This window comes from Cicer arietinum, chromosome 5 (assembly GCF_000331145.2).
Source record: "Cicer arietinum cultivar CDC Frontier isolate Library 1 chromosome 5, Cicar.CDCFrontier_v2.0, whole genome shotgun sequence".
Taxonomy (NCBI): Eukaryota; Viridiplantae; Streptophyta; class Magnoliopsida; order Fabales; family Fabaceae; genus Cicer; species Cicer arietinum.
Genome location: NC_021164.2, coordinates 2,791,480 through 2,813,033, shown reverse-complemented (window position 1 = coordinate 2,813,033; position 21,554 = coordinate 2,791,480). Strand labels below are relative to the sequence as shown.

Genomic DNA, 21,554 nt, shown 5'->3' with positions numbered 1-21,554 from the left:
ACCGTCATCTCAAACACAAATTGGAATCACAATTATTTCATCAACTATGGGGTTACTTCAATATTCTCATCACAATTTATAACATCACTATCATTAATCACACGTCATCAGAATCTTATAACATCAATCTCATCAACCATATATCATCATATAGACTTATCACAAATTTATAACATCATTATTATTAATTATACATCATCATAATCACATAAACTTATTAAAATGCATCCACCTTTTAATGTGTATAAATTTTCACATTAATATGTTTAATCATAGTGGGATAAGACAAACATTTTCACATATAGTTCAAACACACTCAAAGTCTAACTTAATTTCAAAGTCTAACTTTAATTTAAAGTCTTATGAAAAGATTCATTTATAGAACTCAAAAAATAGTTCTAGGTCTTTATCAAATCAGACAATATAGAAAAAATAAGATACTAACACAATGCACTTATTTATTTAAGCAAGTTACTTAGGAGATCAAACACACTTAATTAAATATTTAATTTAAGTATACACCTCCAAGGATTAATGCTCAAAGAATATCAATTCATAGTTGTTGTATTTGAGTTTCAAAAAAATTGTTTTAAAAAATAAATTTTGAGGAAATTTGGGATGAAGCAGCAAAGGAGTATTGGTGTGTCTTGCAAACTAAGCTGAATCATCTATTTATAGATGCATTATGCAATCGAGTGGAGCAAAAAACGTGATTTACAAAAATGGATAGTCCTTAGAGATATTCCAAAAGTCATACCTCCACCACTCCTATGTAATACTTCTACAATTTTCAATTTACACATTAACTTTAACTTTCATTACTTAGTGGCTAAGTTCCAATATCATTTCCATTAATTGGTGTTATATATTAATTCCTCATGGAACACTTAAAAATTATCATGTCTTATATTATAAGTCATTTTAGTAAAAAAATATCTTATATTATATGTTATTTTAAAGTTTCAATTAAATGTTAATGTTTTTATTTATTTATTCTACTTTCAACCATATTAATGCATATTTTGATCAACATATTTTTTTTTAAAAAAAAAATACATATGAGAGATTATAAAGAGTATATTAGTAATTTAATTTTCAAAGAATATGTTGAGAGAGCTCAATTCTTTAAATGTATCTCGAATACTTTGAAGATAATCTCAACAACAGATGCCTTGGTGTACCAAAAAAAAAATATAGTACCTTTTTAAAATTAAAATTTATAAATATTAATTTTTCAATTTTTAATTCATGTCTCAGATATTTAAACAACTTAATATATAGGACAAAGAGAATAACATTTAAAACTTTTAAATTAACGTTATTGCTGTTTCGTCCATGTAGCCATTGAAAAATAAATTAATTTTAAGGTTAAATGAGTTTTTATCCTTATAAATTTTTTAAAAAAAATTTTAATCTTGTAAAATATTTACATATTTTAATCCTTACAACATATTATTCAGGTAGTTTTAGTACTTTTGGAATGTCATTAAATATTTTTAAATGGTATTTAGCCGTTGTGTTTACAAATTTATATTAAAAAAATATCTACAAAAAATGAGTTCAAAATTCAATTTATGAATTCATATTTCCGAATTTTTTTTCTTGTTCATAGCATTTAAAAAATATATATTTATTTCATCTCAATTTAATAAATTTTAAATTTTTGTATATGAACTATTTATAATGTTCTAAATATGCTTGCAAAATCTCATTCAAAAATTTTTGTTGACATTTCAATTGGTCTAAAAATGTGTACATGATAATTTTATAAGGCCTAAAAAATGTGAATTTTTTACGAATCCAACTTCACGAATATTGTGCATTGGATGAGTCAATCAAAATCATTTTGTTTATGTATATCTAAAGGATGAGTCAACCAAAATCATTTTGGATAAGATGTCTTTGTTTAAGGAATGGTTGGATATTTAAAAACCTGATCAACCACCCATAAAAACAACTGCTGACAATTTTGTCTCATTTTAATTGATAATCGCATACTCTATTTTTTTAAAAATATATAAATTATATGAGTAAAAAAAGTATACAAGTTATGTAGAAATTGGCGATGATATCAAATATTCCCAAACTCTTCCATCAAATTACAATGTCATACATTAAATGTGATGAAACATGACATCTTTAAAAATCTTTTACTTTGATTAAATTAAAAACATTAGATACTACAACCAAATTGTAGTCAAGTCTAGACTTTGAAGAAACCTTTAACTCTGTAGTCAAGTCTAACATAGTCAAGATCACATTTAACATTTAACCTTAGACTTTAGTTAAAGATTAAACGTGATCCTCACCATGGAGAGAAGTGAGGGGCTTAAGAAGGGAAGAAGAGAAGGGAGGAAAGAAAAAGATATTACGTAAACACGGTTTCATGCTTACAATGGAACACAAACAAAATATCAATTTGTGTTCCTCGCCATCACACACAAGGAGGGAAAAGTGGTGATGTGAAGTGTTTTGTGGTTTTTTCTTGCTTACAAAGGAGGGAAATGTGGTGGTGTGAATGAAGAGAAGTGAGGGGCTAAGGGTTATAGATAAAGAGAAGAAGAGATTACACAGGGAAGAAGAGATTACGTAAACACAGACGGTTTCCTGCCATGTCTTAGTATGGGACCGTCTCATTAACGATTCCGATTACCTGCTTTAAAGCAGGAACTGCTTCAACATGACTCGTCCGTTAGTTCTCCAACATTTTGATCATTTGGAAAATGTTATCCACGTCCTTTATTTTTATTTAAAATTAAAAAACAGCATAATCTAAATCTTAAGATTGATTTAACATGTTGAGGGCAAATATCAAAACCCTGGGCATTAGCACCCAACAATCCACAACCCATCTTGAATCATCTTCTATCTTCGCTCCAAAACCATTTCCCCCAAATTATGAAATCCTTCAAATTTCTCAAACTCCCCCATTTCTATCAAATACTCCAAATTTCTAAATCTCTCATTTCTGTCGATCCCCAATTTTCTCAAAATCCCTTTGCGATTGTGCTCAAACTCATGGTATGAAGTAAGAACTTGACCTTACTTGACAATACTTAATTGTTCTGTTCACTTGCATAGTGGTTACAGGAAAATCATAGTTATATGATTTTTGAGAAGAAATTTTTCTAATCAGGCTCTTGATATAGTTTCATGAATCACACCACCAATTTTTTACTGGGGTTTTGTGTATTGAGCTTTATATGAAACACACTTGAGAATCACATCAACATAATTGAAATATTTAGTCTTTTGTGAACATCCTTTTTCTGAAGCACTGGCTTTGAAAGTATGATTGAAGTATCTTATTCTTATATGGTTGTATCAAACTAATCTTGCATAGAGTTGGACTTGAAGTTCGATTTGAGGATATATAGGTGGAAGTACAAGTTTATGGTAGAAGCGGAGCATTGCCTACATTGCTTAACTTCTTTGTGAATGTGCTAGAGCTAATTTACTACTGCACATAATGATTCTTCTCTATTCATTGGATTGTATCTGATTATTGATTTCTATGCTATTTGTTTTTTGTCAACGAGTTCTGAAATTCTCTTCAAATAATTCCAAGTCCTTAAATTTTGGCCACATAATTTTTCTGTCCTTTGATGCTTAGACTTTTATTTGCGAGCTATCGGTGTGAAGAATAATATGATATTATTTGACTATTCTTTGGTTTTTTTTTTCATTTTCATTTCCTCGTATTAGTTTGACCTTTGGTCATGTTTGAATTAATTTTTTTCTTAGTTGTAGTTTTTGGTGTAGGTCTTTCACGTGTACGACATCTCCATCACATCTGCATCTCTATTATCGATTCAAAATCTGGTACTATGAACTATTAAAATAGTTTAAAAGTCTCTTTGAAGCTTATATTGAAACAACATAGTATTTATAGCGAAGCGGGATTTGAACAAACGACTATTTTCTGCGATCCGCATTTGAGAACACTAATTTATACATAAGATAATGAAATTTTGTTTTTATATTATGCAAAATGGTGAGCAATAACATTAACATTGCTAAATGTATATGTTACTCTTCTGTTATTGCAGGTGTTGATTTGGATTATTATAACAACACTTAGGGGTTCAACCATGGCAAACCCTAAAAACTTCCTTCGTTTTTACATCATTTTCCAATATATTCCAAGGCTGTTTTTGATTTTTCCACTTTCATCACAAATTGTAAAAGCTACAGGAGTTGTCACAGAAACAGCATGGGCAGGTGCTGCTTACAACCTCATGCTTTACATGTTGGCCAGCCATGTATGTAAATCACAAACTACATTCTCTTGATTGCTCAAGCATTTGAACCCTTTTACTATTTTTATCATGTTTATTAAGAAAATTAAGTCTTAAATTAAGAGGAAATCATTTAATGGAAACCACCTTTTATTTTCTTATCAACAATGTTGTTAAATAACGGTTAAAGGAACGCTATAACATAGAAAATTTGAACAAATCACTCTTGTTTTACAATACGCTATTTAGTACAAAATATTATCCAATAGCAGTTATAGCGCGCTAAAACACTACTGCATAACGAACTTTGAACAAATTGCTATTTTTCGCAAACCACAATTCGCAACGCTGCTTATCAAGATAAACTAGAATGTGGAATGTATTTATCAAATTTATCAAATAACAACATATAACTTAGGATGACACTTTTAGCAAAGGGTGCTAATCTTGAAAATATTTTTCACCACCATTTCCAAACTTACTCATGTTTTTATTTTTGTGCTCTAACGGGAAATATATTTAATAGATTTTTGGAGCTTGCTGGTACCTTCTATCAATTGAATGTCGAGAAGCATGGTGGAGAACTGTTTGCAAAATGGAGAAATCATATTGTGAATATGGATTCTTTGATTGCCACAGGGTTAAAGAAGCCCTCAGGGTCACTTGGTTTTTAGCTAATAATATCACAAATTTATGTTCACCAAATGCTGACTTTTATCCATTTGGTATATATGCTGATGCCATGACTTCACAATTTTGTAGTATAGAAAATTTTGACTATACCTACGGTTTTTATACTTTAACCTACAGATATTTATTGTCACTAAAGGTAAAATTTCTTGCCGTGATTATTTCAAATTCATTAATTTAATCTTGTCCCCAAGCTAGAACTAGAGGGTCACCACTTTGATTTCTTGCAAATCAAACCAGCCATTGAAGTAAAGATTAATGCTCAAAGAATATCAATTCATAGTTGTTGTATTTGAGTATCAAAAGAATTGTTTAAAAAAATAATTTTTAAGGAAATTTGGGATGAAGCTGAAAAGGAGTATTAGTGTGTCTTGCAAATTGAGCTGAATCATCTATTTATAGATGCATTCTGCAATCTAGTGGAGTAGAAAACATGATTCAGTTTAACCGAATTTGTGAAACTATCACGCACCTTGTTTGACCGGATCTGCAAAACTCGAGTACTAAAAAATAAAACATCAGTCTAACTGTACGTGGTGGTCGATTTGAATGCATTATCTCCCCTTCATAAAATTGGGTAGCCCTTGGAGATATTCCAAAAGTCATACCTCCACCCCCTCCTATGTAGTACTTCTACAATTTTCAATTTACACATTAACTTTAACTTTCATTACTTAGTGGTTATATTCCAATATCATTTATATTAATTGGTGTTATATATTAATTCCTCCTGGAACACTTAAAAATTATCATGTCTTATATTATAAGTCATTTTAGTAATAAAAAATATGTTATATTATATGCTATTTTAAAGTTTCAATTAAATGTTAATGTTTTTATTTATTTATTCTACTTTTAACCATATTAATGCATATTTTGATCAACATATTTAAAAAAAAAATACATATGAGAGATTATAAAGAGTATATTAGTAATTTATTTTTCAAAGAATATGATGAGAGAGCTCAATTCTTTAAATGTATCTCGAATATTTTGAAGGAAATCTCAACAACAGATGCTTTGGTGTGCCCAAAAAAAAAAATATAGTACCTTTTTAAAAATAAAATTTATAATATTAATTTTTCAATTTTTAATTCATGTATCAGATATTTAAAGAACTTAATATATATGACAAAGACAATAACATTTAAAACTTTTAAATTAACGTTGTTGCTGTTACGTCCATGTAGCAATTGAAAAAATAATAATTTAAGATTAAATGAGATTTTGTCCTTATAAAATTTTTTAAAAAAATTTTGATCTTGTAAAAATTTTACATTTTTTAATCCTTACAACATTATTATTCATGTAGCTTTAGTACTTTTGGAATGTCATTAAATATTTTTAAATGGTATTTAGCCGTTGTGTTTACAAATTATATAAAAAAATATCTACAAAAAATGAGTTCAAAATTCAATTTATGAATTCATTTTTGCGTAATTTTTGTCTTGTTTATAGCATTTAAAAAATTTATACTTAAATCATCTCAAGTTAATAAATTTTAAATTTTTGTATATGAACTATTTATAATATTCTAAACATGCTTATAAAAACTCGTTCGGAAATTTTTGTTGACATTCCAATTGGTCTAAAAATTTGTACATGATAATTTTATAAGGCCTAAAAAATGTGAATATTTTTACGAATATAGTTTCACGAATATTGTCCAATGGATGAGTAAATCAAAATTATTTTGTTTATGTAGATCTAAAGGATGAGTCAACCAAAATCCTTTTAGAAAAGATGTCTTTGTTTAAGGAACTATTGGATATTTAGATACATGATCAACCACTCATAAAAACAAATGCTGAAAATTTGGTCTCATTTTAATTGATAATCGCACATTCTATTTTTAAAAAAATATATAAATTATATGAGTAAAAAAAGTATACAAGTTATGTAGAAATAGGTAATGATGTCAAATATTTCCAACCTCTTCCATCAAATTACAATCTCATACATTAAATGTGATGAAACATGACATCTTTAAAACTCTTTTCTTTTGATTAAATTAAAAACATTAAATACTACAACCAAATTGTAGTCAAATCTAACATACTACAGCTGACCTAGACTTTGAAGAAACCTTTAACTCTATAGTCAAGTCTAACATAGTGAGGATCACATTTAACCTTTAACCAAATTGTCAGCATTTGTTTTTATAGGTGGTTTATCACGTTTCTAAATATCCAATAGTTCCTTAAACAAAGACATCTTATCCAAAAGGATTTTGGTTGGCTCATTCTTTAGATATACATAAACAAAATGATTTTGATTGACTCATCTAATAGACAATATTCGTGAAGTTAGATTCGTAAAAAAAATCATATTTTTAGGCCTTATAAAATTATCATGTACATATTTTTAGACCAATTGGAATGTCAACACAAAATTTCGAACGAGTTTTTGCAAGCATGTTTAGAACATTATAAATAGTTGATATGCAAAAATTTAAAATTTATTAACTTGAGATGAATTAAATATAAATTTTTTAAATGCTATAAACAAGACAAAAATTACGAAAATATGAATTCATATTGAATTTTGAACTTATTTTTTGTAGATATTTTTTTTATATAAATTTGTAAACAACGGCTAAATACCATTTAAAAATATTTAATGACATTTCAAAAGTACTAAAACTACAATAATAATAATAATGTTGTAAGGATTAAAAAATGTAAATTTTTACAAGATTAAATTTTTTTCAAAAAAAAATTATAAGGATAATAACTCATTCAACCTTAAAATTAATTTATTTTTCAATTGCTACATGGACGTAAGAGCAGCAACGTTGATTTAAAAGTTTTAAATGTTATTCTCTTTGTCCTATATATTAAGTTGTTTAAATATCTGAGACATGAATTAAAAATTGAAAAATTAATATTATAAATTTTATTTTTAAAAAGGTACTATTTTTTTTTTAGTACACCAAGGCATCTGTAGTTGATATTTCCTTCAAAGTATTCGAGATACATTTAAAGAATTGAGCTTTCTCAAGATATTGTTTGAAAATTAAATTACTAATATACTCTTTATATCTCTCATATGTATTTTTTTTAACAAAATAAATATGTTGATCAAAATATGCATTAATATGGTTAAAAGTAGAATAAATAAATAAAAACATTAACATTTAATTGAAACTTTAAAATAGCATATAATATAATTTTTTTTTTTACTAAAATGACTTATAATATAAAACGATAATTTTTAAGTGTTCTAGGAGGAATTAATATATAACACCAATTAATGGAAATAATATTGAAACTTAATCACTAAGTAATAAACAACATTGGATAAGATAATCCTTACTATGTTAGACTTAACTACAAAGTTAAAGGTTTCTTCAAAGTCTAAGTCAACTGTTTGTTGAAATTTTTTAACAAACTAATATTTTTTTCCTCATTTCAATTGAGCCATTTGCTATGTACTTGGTTTGAACACCCACTTTTAGTAAATAAGGTTCTCTTGACCTTGGTAGGGCCCTAGTATCCATCCAGTGTGAATTGTTGTTGTCTTCATGTTTTATTTGCCTAGTCTCATATTCAAGTAAGATTTCAACACGTCACTGCTTTTAAGTAGAACTTCGTGATATTCTGCGTTTATACGATTGAGACATTTAATAATCAGGGTTGATTTAACTAAAGCAAGATAAATGAATATGAGATTGAGTTCTACTTAAAGTAACAGTGTGGGTCAACATTGAAATTTGAAACGATTTTCAAACACTTATTCACCGCAATTGTCATGTATATTATGTAAGTTGTAATGTTAACTTTCTCACAGTAATATGTAATTAAATTTTCAACTGAAGAATGTAATTTCTAAGTTCTATGTTGATTCTAAGGTAGCCAACTTCAATCAGCAGAAACATATGAAGAATGTTTATTAAATAGAAAGTGAAGCTAATCATATACAAGTTGAGAATTTTATTTCACTCAAATAGACAAGCTTATTTCCATTAACAGAAATTTTATTTCACCCAAATATTACCTGCATTTTGTGTGGGTTTAATTATTTTTTAATCTGTAAATATAAAAATAATAAATGAGATCAGATTTTGGGTCCAAGTTCATCGTAACCTCACTTTACTTTTCTGATCTGGGTGATGTAAAAATCAGATATTTTAATCAAATTTAAGCTCTTTTAATCACATCAGATCTATCGGGTGGCTTTTGGTTGGAAGTTACTTCAGTTGTAATTTTATTCGGCTTCTTATTTGGGTCTTAATATATCCCATGTCCGGTTTGAGGTACCATAACAATCTTATACCGTGTTTAAGAACTCCAGTGTTCTTGAGACCATTTTGGATTCAAATTATTATTATATTGTGAAGGAATATTAAATGGAGGTACGACATCATAATTAAACCAAAATCATCGCAATTTAATTTCATAATTTTATGATTAAAACTAACAATAAAAAACATAACTCTTATAACAAATTTAATTTTATATTAAGTTGCTAGTGGTAGTTCATTATACATAAATACAACATTTAAATAAATATAAATCACAACATTTATAAGTGATGTAGAACAAATGTTATGATATGACATATAAATGTGTGATGTATCATTCAATATAATTGACATTTTATTTTAATATATTATAAAAGATTCTTGAAATGATTTAACTTAAGTCAAAATTCTTGAAATAATTTAGCTTTAAGTGAAAAATATTATTTACGATGAAGTATGATAAATAATATTCAATCAATGTGGAGATTGTTAGCGAATGAAATTATATATGTTGAGATAGTCATACATTTCTTAGTTTTGTAGAAGAGAGAAGTCAATGCTATAAATGTGACTTTAATTATTCGTTTCAAGATTCATCATTCAAAAACAATTTAAATTTGTACAATTTAAGTTTGTATATAATTATTTTATTTTGTTTTATACTCTTATGTTAAGAGTTAAAAAAAAAGGCAATACATGAGGTTGATAGAGTATAATTGTGAAATTATAGACAATTTTAATCTATATAATAGTAAGTTTTAATTGAAACCGAATCAATTTTTTTATCCAATTTTTTTTTATAAATTTATCAAATATTAAAAACATTGACACATAAAAATAATTTAAAAAAATAAACATAATTAAACTTAATTTAATTATTTTAAAAATAAATTAAAAATTATAAAATTATACCCCATTTTGTTTTATTTTAAGTATCTCATTTGAGTTGTGTGTGGTTCATAAAAAATGATTAAATATAGTAAGTGAAGTTGTTAGATGAGTTAACATATAATACATAAGAGTATATTAGTGAAAAAAAGTAATAAATATTATATTGGTATTGTAAAATGATAAATAATTTTAGATAGAAAAAATATTATAAATGAGACACTTATTTTGAGATGCATGGAGTAATCTATTTAAAACCAAATATTTCATTGATCACTTAACTTAATTTCAAGTAACAATTTAGTCATTTATATTTGTTTCTTCAATTTGATCATTTATTTAATTGTAAATAACTATTTGAAATTTTATATCTTAAAACGAAAACAACATTATTATTTTTTACAAAAACTTATAAAATTCTTCATCATTTTTAAACAAAACTCAGAAAATTCACTATCAATTTCAAGAAAATTCATATGTTCATCAAATCCATTATCATATTTTCAAATAAATCCATATCTTCATCTTCAACAGCATGATCTATGATGGCGATGACTGATAATAGTGACGGTGATCAAAGATAGATGATCCATGGTGATGTAAATGATTATTGAACAATGTTAAAGTCTACTAATAGTGATATGTTAATTTTAAAACAAAAATAAGAATTTTAAAATATTTTTTTTTAAGTTTCAGAAAAAATAAATTGTTATGTTAATTTTAATAAAAAAAACAAAAATTATAAAAACTATTTTTGTTTTATTTTAAAATTAAAAGAAAAAAGGATTTTTGAAATTAAATAAAAATAAACTCAGCTTCACTAAACATATTTGAATTTTGAATTTATCTTTCAAAATAAAAAATAAAAAACTAACAATCACCCCAAATGGACCATATATGTTATACATGGAAAACATTGATGATCAATCTAAAAGTTTGGCCTGACTTGGAAACCTATTTAAAAGTCTTATTCATATTAAAACATTTAAATGCTCTACTTATCCCACATGATGTTCTCCACATACCAATATCAATGTACATATCTATATATATTAAACAAAAAATAATTTTCTAACAAAATAATTTTTAAAAAATCTGAAACAAACATCCTTTAAACCCTAAAAATTAATTTTTAGTTTCAAATAATAGATTTTTTTTTTTAAACAAACGCACCAATTATTATCTCTCAAACAAATATGGAACGATTAATGAGTGATTGACTAATTGAACGACTACCAAATATGTAACGACTACCAAATATGGAATCGCTACCGAATATGGAACGACTACCGAATATGGAGTGACTACTGAGTGATTACCTAATTGATAAAATTTAAAATAGGAAATAATATTATTAATATAATAATAAAAAATAATATTAATAAATAATAAAATATATATAGCTAGCATGTCAGGCCTAATAGACTTTTTTATAAGTCTTAGTCTGACCTATTTAAATAAATAGACTTTAAAATTAGCCTGAGCCTAGCCTTTTTTATTAAATAGGCCAGGCCAGACCAAATCATAAGTAGACCAAGCCACAACCCCTAACGGATGACCTAGCTTATTCCCATCCCTACTCACCGAGCCACCACAAAAACATCAAACCCAATTAGCCAAAATATGATGAAAATTGAAAATTTAAGGTCATCCTCACTTTTGCCGCCTCACCCGCACTCTAGTGTCTCGTCTCTCAGCCTTACTCTCACTCTCACTCTCACTCTCGTCCTTTTCAAGGCTCACTCTCGTCGTCTCACTCTCTTCGTCTCACGCTCGTCATCTCGCTCTCGTCTCTCAGCCTCCTTCTCACTCTGGTCCATTCTCAATGTAACTATAACCTTAATCACCATTGTCGTGTTCACTTTTTGTTTAGGGTTTGGTTTTGATACTAACATTTGATTTTATCATACTATTATAGGTACTGATACATAATTATTCATCCACATATTGCTTTATCTACAAAGTCTACAAAGAAATGGTTAATGTTTTTTGTTTTTGTTTTGTTACAGTTGTTGCAATAACATAAGGTTTCATGTATCTCTGTCGCCAAGCAATTTTGTTGGTTCTGCTGATTGTCTTTTTTTCCAATACTTCTCTTGTTGGTTTTATGCTTGCTTTTCTTAGATGCATATTCTTCTCTCTCAGTATATATGCATATTCAATTTTGGTTTATGCTAGCTTATCCATAGATTTTTTTATTTTTATCTTTTGCTCTGTTTTGTGGTTATGTCTAAAATATAGTAGTATATGCTCTTTTAGTTAAATGTGTGATATTAACTTTTTTCATCACATGTTCATGTTAAGAGACCCTTTAATTTTATGATATTATTATTTTTTCATCATGTTATACCATGGGTATTTAAATTGCCTTAGCAATTATATCTTTCCCCCTATATATTGAGAATTACCCTCTATATACTGAGAATGTTAAAGCCCTAAATTCTAAACTACGTTATTCATATCTAATTGAACTTATACTCTTATAGGTTGTAATAACAAGCTCAAATTTGACAAGTGTTTTTCCACTCTTTGAATGGCACTCATCTTGTTAAGGCATCTTGAATTTTAAGTGATCTGTTCTTGTTCAATCATCTAAATTAATGGTTTCATCTTCTAAAACTTTTATGAACTGGTATGCATATATCACCATATCTCAGAAAGCGCAAACTGATGCCAAACAAGAAAGTTAGCTTCTAAATGTACGTTGACATTTTATTTTTTGTTTGAAATGTAGGGTATATGGATTGTATTTAACTTTTGTTTTGTTGTATTAATATGTTTTGCAGCTAGATGCTCTTACTAGTGATAGTGATGTGCAGTTGAAAGAGCTAAGACAATGTCATATTGAGTTTAAAATGGAAAGTAAATCAATTTTGCATGTGGGAGTTGGAAAGGTACTTATTGTGTTTTCTTACAACTCCTTATAGATTTCCTTACAAAAGGGATAAGTTTTGTTTTGTGAAATATTCTCATGTACTTAAAATAATAACCGCATATAAGCTACAAAGAAGAATCTTTGCCGGAGAATATTGACGCATTCATGAATGATGAATTGCAAGAGAAGCCTATTAGCTTGAAGAAGAGTAAGTAGTATACACCTCTTATGTACATGGTTTGTTATTATAATCTTGGATTTGGTTTGTCTGTGAAACATTGGTATTATGATTGTTCTTTCTTTTCACTTTCCATCCTTTTCTCAGAGTGAGAAAAGAAAAAAGAGTCTGCTAAGATTTTATAACATCACACCAAGGAGAATACATAATTTGTTGTCATCAATTGTATGACAATCTCTCAAAGAGAAATCGTTTGAATATACTTCAATTCCACTGCTGTTATTTTTCTTCTTCTTATAATTTGCATTAGACGTGGCAAAAGCTGCTGAAATCACTCAGTAAATTCTCATAGTGCAGCAATATTCCTTTGATTAATGTCATTTTAATTAGGTTGATCATTATGTAATTTATGTAATTTATATAATTTATACTTGAGAATGTAATTTGTATTGGTCGTGTTGTTATGTGAATGTAACTTGATGTTGTTGATGAATTTGTGATTTAATATTTGCTTTAGACTTTATGTGGGCAATGGAAAATGCTATGTCTTTAGAAAAATAATACAACAAAACTTGGATTAATACTATTATAAAAAATTGTGATTGAAAATTGTGATCTAAAAAAATTGAAATTATAAAACAAATATGATATATGATTGACAAGTTGGGTCAGTTATTTTAATGGTCAGAGTTGTATTCTATGTAACAAACTATATAGGGCCAAATTATTAAGTTTATATGCTATTTAATTTTTTTTAAAAGATGAAAAAAGGGCCTCCAATCCGTTTTATCCACCCATTCACAACCGTCACCCCGTGACCTGAATTTGTCTGGCACAAAATAAAAAAATGAACGAGATTGAGCTCATAGTTACCACCTAGAGATTCAATTGGTTTTAATTTCTTGGTTCGAATCCAACTCGATGTCCACCTGATGTTATTTACTTATACTTTATTTAATTATAAAAATTAAATTTAAAAATATTAAATATGTGGGTGATGACAACCTAAGAGGTACGAAATGATAAAAATTAAATTAAAAAATATTAAATCAATGCATGATGTGTGTTTGGTTACATGAAGAAATTGAGAAAAGAGAAAGATGTGAGAAAGAGTATAAGAAGAGAGAAATAAATGAGAAATATGTGAGAAATATCATTATGTTAAAAATTAATAGAATTTTTATTTAAATACAGTTTAGTTCTTATTTTAATTATCATTTAATTAATTAATTGATTAAATTATTTTTTATTACTTTAGTAATTAATTATTAAATTTAAACAAATTATTGCATTTAAATATTGATGTAGTTATTATTTTAACAAGTATATTTTGTCTGTTTTATTTATTAAAACTTACATCCTAAATGTTACATTTTAACACGTATTTTTTTTTTTTACTATAAAACTTACATCTTAACTTTGAATTTTGCTATACTTACTTTTTTGTGTCTCAATATGAGAAATTAATACACATCTAAAAATAAAAATGAAAATTTTAAGTTTGAATGTGCATTTCAATGAATTAAATGTTGTTTTAATTTTTAATAAATTCTAAAATATCTTAGAGAAATATGACATAAATTAGGGTGTTTTAATATTTTTGAAGTTTGTTGGATCTTAAATTCACAAAACTCTGATATGACAGACAAATGAATTATTTATTTTAAGTACAAATTGTAAATATAAAATTTTAGAGATTTATTTTATAAAATTAAAATATCAATACAATTTTTTCAAAAGTTAAATATATTATAAATTTTTTGGAACTTCCTTAATTAAGGGTCGTGTGTTAATATTAAGTTGCATAAATTAATTGTTTGATTGTCTGAGTTAATCCTATACTTTATTATTTTATTTATTTGAAAATATATTGTAAAATGATATAATGAATTAATAATATCACTAACCTTCAATTGATATTTATGTAGTTCGTAAAAAATTGATTCACATCTTACAATATTTTAGATTTAAGCTCGAAAAATAATATATAAATAATTGCACGGAATAGGTGTCACAAGTGACAAAATGACAAAAAGTTTTGTCAAAAAACAAACGACGAATAATTTTTTTAATATATATATATATATAGATATATATTTCAAATAGATTCCATATTATATTGTGAACAATTAAAAATCTTAATTTTAAAATAAATAAAATAAAATTAAAATAATGATACACTTCAAATTAAATGAATATATTTACATTAAATACAAACTAACTTAAAAAGTGATCATTCTTTTTATAATGATCTATATAATATTTGACAATTTTAATCTATATAAATAGTAGGTTGGTAATTGCTTCCTTTTTCAACTCCTTGTTCCCGTGGCATAACAAAGTAACAAATCCGTCCCCGTGTCACTTTCTCTTCGCTCAAACCACCATCTTTCCCTCCTTTAATTTTGTTGGTTTAAAAAAATGTATATTAGAAGAAAAAAAAAGTAAGGGTATATTAGTAGAAAAAAGTAATAAATATTATATGGGTATTGTAAAATAATAAATATATTTAGATATAAAAAAAATTGCAAATGAAACATTTATTTTGAGATAGATAGAGTAATTTATTTTAAACAAAATATCTTATTGATCACTTAATTTAATCTCAAGTAACAATTTAATCATTTATTTATCTTTTGTTTTTTCAATTTTGATCATTTATTTAATTGTAAGCAACTATTTGATTTTTAATATCTTAAAACGAAAACAACGTAATTATTTTTTACAGAAACTTAGAATTAAAAAAATTCATTATCAATTTTAAAAAAGTTCATATGTTTATGAAATTCATTATCCTAATATTCAAATAAACTCATATTTTCATCTATAACAATATGATTTAAAGTGGTGATGTCTAATAATTAGGAGATAGGTGGTCCATGACGGTGTCAATGACTATTGAACAATGTTTAATTATACTAATAGTGATATGTTAATTTTAAAATCTATATATTTTTTAGTTTCAGAAAAAATAATTGTTACGTTAATTTTAAAATAAAATAAAAATTATAAAAACTATATTTTAATTTTTAAAAAAAACTATCTTTTAAATTAAATAAAAATGAATTCAACTCCACTAAACATATTTTTACTTTGAAATTATCTTTCAAAATAAACAAAAAAAGTAATGAACTCTATGGACTCAGATTTTTTGTTGTACTTGCAGATTTCAACAACCAACGGCACTAAAAGATATTTTAATTTTAAAATTCAACACTCATTGAATTGCCGTTGTACTTGCAGATTTCACTGTTTTCAGAATCAGTCACATTACCGTTATAGTAACCTTGCAAAGCATCCAACTTCTTCTTTCCTTTCAAATATGTAAACAATTGCTCTTCTTCGCAGTGTATTCCGCCAAGACAGTTTCCACTCTCTTCTGCACTTCCAGGTATTGACTATAGGCGCTCTCCCTATCCTTAAGAGTTTGTTTATTGAGAGTTGTAAAAATCTGAAATCGATAATAGTTGCAATAGATGTGTCGCAAAAGAGACTCTCATTTCTTAAAAGCATCCAAACATGGGTTTGTGATGAACTAGATTATTTCCCCTAGGTGGATTGGCCACTCCAGACCTCATTTATTTTGCAATGTGTGTGAGAAAATTCCTTCTCTACCAGAAGCTATAGTATTCTAACTAACCTTCAAGAAATGGAAGTTGATAATCCACCAAATCTTCAATCTTTTGTCATAGATGATTTGCCTCAGTTTACTGAAATTGACTGTTGGCTCTGTTGGAGGGATTTTGTGTAATACTAAGCCAACTTGGGAACATTTCACCTGTCTTTCAGTGTTGCAAATTAATGGTGATGCATATGTGGTCTTAATGCTACAGGCATTGATGGGAAATGGCTTCAACATCCCACCTCTCTCCAAAACCTTGAGATTGTTAATCCCCCAAACTGAAGTCATTGCCAAAGGATTGCCTTCCTCTCTTTCAGTACTAAGTATGACTCACTGTCCATTACTGGAAGCAAGTTTGCGGAGGAAGCAATATAACATACATTTTTGAGGCCTATAGTATTTACTTTGTAGAATGTAACAGGAATAATGAAAATGAAAATACATCACCTTGTCACCACCTGTTCTGATTAAGTTTTTTCAATCTATGGTTGTTTTATCATACTTTACATGGTGATTTGTGCCATGGCGATGCACATATAATTGTCAAATCTATTTAAAAGTCTCCAAACCTTTTCAACAATACATAGTTTTCTTACATATATGATTCTCTGGCCTTACAAAATGTTGCCTCATTTCAGATACTGAATCAGCCAGAGCATCAAGACGACAACTTAAAGAAGCGATTTATAGTTCCCTGTTTGACATGAATGTTCCTGCTGTTTGTGCTGTCAACCAGGTAATATATTTTAACACGAAAAAAAAAACTGGATAACTTAGAGAACCTTTCACATTGCAGGTAACTTGATGGCATTTTGGTTATAAAAGAATAAACTTGTGTTGCTTTGATCTTTGTAACGAATTGGTACCAGAATAGGTGAACTTGATAAAAAGTTGACAATTTCTGAAACCAAGTAGATTGTAATTGTGCATTTCTTCGTTGCAAATCACAAAAACATATGGCTTTTTATATTTTTTATTACTTTACATATAATATATTTTGAAAAATGTAGGCGACTCTAGCTCTGTATGCTGCAAAACGAACTTCCGGAATAGTTGTTAATATAGGTTTTCAAGTCACATCAGTAGTTCCAAGTATGCTCTACTGTTCTTTTCTCATCTCATGCTCTTTCTATTTCTCTGTCTGAATATAATTCTTATAATTTATGCATGACAATAAATTTCCTTCATGAAGTGTCTCAATTTATCGACTAAGTGTCGTACAGCGTTGGTCAATGTTTAAGCATCATTTCATTGTGTTAATTTATAAATTGTTTTAACTTTGTATATTAGAAGCAAATGTTTGTCTATTTCTTTCCTCGTTTGTTTTGTTGGTATAAATGTGACCTGCGTTATCCTTTTACAGTTTTAAATGGTAAAGTAATGCGCAAGGTCGGTGTGGAAGTTCTTGGACTAGGAGCAATGAAACTTACTGGGTTTCTTAAGGAGAAGATGCAACTGAACAACCTAAATTTTCAATCTTTGTACACTGTTCGCGCTTTGAAAGAGGTATTAATATGAAGTGATTCTTCTTGTGGTTGATACAAATTTATTCGAGAGAACACGTGGGACTTTCCTTTTTGAGAACATGCCTCTTTATATCTTTCTTTTTATTTTTTATTTTTTTATGTTGAAGTATGGTGGGAGTGAGTAGTTTGGATTAGTTTGCATAGTTGATTAGTTGGAAGAGGTATCATCTTTAAGCGCTAACACAGACACTGGAAAAGATACTGACACGTATACACCAATAATAATTTAAGAAAATAGAAGGGATTAAATGTAACTAAATGTGTCAGTGCCGGACACAAAAACGAATACGTTTTCAATATGAAGCATCGGCGTTACATCGGATTTCTATTCAGTTTTTTGTTATACATTTCTGTTCTTTTCGTAACAATTTCTGTGGGTTTGCAACATAATCTATGCTATGTTGCTCTTGATTATGAAGCTGAGCTATTAAAAGAAAACACACAAGCATCATTTCAAACTGCAGGAGATGGATGGTTTACACTTTCAAAAGAGAGGTTTCAGACAGCAGAGATTTTGTTCAAGCCACATCTTTCTGGAATGTAAGTTTTTTTTATTTTATTTATATTTCTTGCAATATGGTTGCGACAAATTAAGTATGTCTGTTTGGTTTTATGTTTGGATTCATTCATGTAAAAGTGAGTTGAACAATAAATTTGAGACGTCAGATCAACTGTAGAGGCAAAAGCTTCAAATTCAAACTTCAAGTTACAATCAGTTTTAAATGCAAAATCAATTTTATTGAAATACATCCAAACATGTCAAAATCAATTATTCGTCTCTATAACCGCTTCAATAGTTTTTGTTGTTTACCATGATTGTAGTTTAAGCTTATGTTTGACTTATCTGTATAGGCTAGTCATGGGTTTGCACCAGGCTATAGCTGTTTGTATGGAGCATTGTCATTCTGCAGAACTAACGGGCGACAGTGATTGGTACAAGACGGTAGTTTTATCGGGAGGAACTGCATGTTTGGCAGGTAAATGTGTAAATCTCCTTTATTTATTTTTTTATTTGTAGCATGACATTTCAAATCATTGCAATAGAGCAGGATTTCGATCTCAACTGTAAATTAACGGCCAAGATCATTTAAAACTGATTTTTTTTATTATGTAATCTTAACCTTCTGATCTCATATGTTAGGCTGAGAGCATTTAATGCGTGCAAACGCGTGCTTTTCCTACAACAGGGAATTCAGATCCCTATTTCTAACAGAGTTCCAAGAGTGTGTTTGGATAAACTTCTCAAGAAACACATAGAAAATGAAATACTAAAAGATCTTGCAATAACTTAATTTCTCTAAAATAAGCAAAAGCCTCTGTCATAATAAACTCAGTGAAGGCAACCTTGTTATGTGTTCCTTCTTCCCCGCGCAATACTGTACTTCTTCTTCCTTCATCTCTCCGCGTTGTACTTTCTTCTTCCCTCTTCTTAGTACTTCCTTCTTCCCTCTTCTCTCCTTCATAACAATCTTCTTCCCTAATCATAACCATAAACTCCTACTTCCACCACCACCTTGGGTTCAAAGGATCATTATGTTGTGAAGGAATATTCCATCCACATTGATGGAGGTACATTGAACGTAACTTTTACTCCATCTACCACTGCAATTAATGCATATGTATTTGTCAATGGAATTGAGGTCATGTGGATGCCTAATATTTATACTTCCACTGATGATGATGTACATGTGATTGTTGGTATTAGAAGTGTCTTCACCATTGACAACATAACTGCACTTGAGAATGTTTATAGGTTAAATGTGGGTGGGAGTAATATTTCGGGTTCTCGTGATACTGACATGTTTAGGTCTTGGAGTGCTGACACGTCTTTCATACTAGGAACTACATTTGGAGCTGTGAATGGTGGTATAGAAGTGAATATTGAGTATCCTCCAGGAACACCGTCTTATATTGCTCCAACTATTGTTTTCTCGTCGGCCAGATCGATGGGTCCAAGCGCCAATATCAACTTGAGTTACAACTTGACTTGGACATTCTCAATTGATTCTGGGTTTGCCTATCTTGTGAAACTTCACTTTTGTGAGGGCACCACGGTGATAACCAAAGTTAATCAAAGAGTATTCAAAATATTCTTCGCTAATCAAAGTGCTTTTAATACGGCTGATGTTATTGCCTGGACAAGTACTTTTAACCTTCCACATAAACTTATCCTAATATTTAATTGTAAGTAAAATTGTTCACCATCTTATTTAATTGTAAGTAACTATTTGATCTTTAATATCTTAAAACGAAAACAACATAATCATTTTTTTTACATAAACTTATAACTCAATAAATTCATTATAAATTTTAAGAAAATTCATGTTTATCAAATCCATTATCCTAATATTTAAATAAATTTATATTTTTATCTCCAACAACATGATTTAAGATAGTGATGTATAATAATTGAAAGATAGATGATCCATGCTATTGAACAATGTTTAATTATACTAATAATGATATGTTAATTTTAAAATAAATAAAAAAAATTAAAATCTATATTTCTTTTAATTTTAGAAAAAATAAATTGTTACGTTAATTAAATTAAAAAATTTATAAAAACTACTTTTTAATTTTAAAAAAATTATTTTTTGAATTAAATAAAAAAATATTTTATAAATTAAATAAAAATAAACTCAAAACATATTTTAATTTTAAAATTATTTTTTAAAATAATCATAAGTAAAAGCCCCTCTCATAATAAACCAAGTGAAGACAACCTTGTTACGTGTTCCTTCTTTTCTTCCCTGCGCAGTATTGTACTCCTTCTTCCTTCATCTCTCCGGGTTGTACTTTCTTCTTCCCTCGTCTTAGTACTTCCTTCTTCCCTCTTCTCTCCTTCATAAAAATCTTCTTCCCTAATCATAACTATAAACTCCTACTTCACACCACCACAAGTGATGACGAGGAACACAAATGTATACTTTGTTTGTGTTGCATTGTTTGTGTTTATGGTGTTAGCTGAAGATTTTAAGCCTACAGACCAGATACTCTTAAATTGTGGTGACCCTATTCTTAGTTTGGATCTTGATGGCCGTTCATGCTCCACTGATCGTGGCTTGAATTTTGGTTCTGGAAATTCCACCATGTCAGAGGTTGCAACTAATGACCTTGCAGTCCCTCAAGTTCCCTTCATGACGGCGCGGATTTTCGAATCACCATATACCTATAGTTTTCCGGTAGCTTCTGGTTGGATTTTCCTCAGGTTATATTTTTATCCGGCTTCTTATTCGGGTCTTAATATATCAGATGCCCGATTTGGCGTGACATCCCAATCCTACACCTTGCTTA

At 28.1% G+C, this 21,554-nt stretch overlaps 1 protein-coding gene across 1 annotated transcript; it reads left to right on the top strand.

Moving 5' to 3' along the window:
* Positions 1-11,685: 11,685 nt before the first annotated feature.
* Positions 11,686-20,503, top strand: LOC101500653 (uncharacterized). The gene is made up of 9 exons (XM_073368351.1): positions 11,686-11,886; positions 12,846-12,953; positions 16,401-16,503; positions 17,373-17,470; positions 17,745-17,826; positions 18,098-18,240; positions 18,649-18,800; positions 19,113-19,237; positions 20,100-20,503. The coding sequence occupies exons 1-9, from the start codon at positions 11,686-11,688 to the stop codon at positions 20,450-20,452; spliced, it is 1,365 nt and encodes a 454-aa protein (XP_073224452.1). The 3' UTR covers positions 20,453-20,503.
* Positions 20,504-21,554: the final 1,051 nt, after the last annotated feature.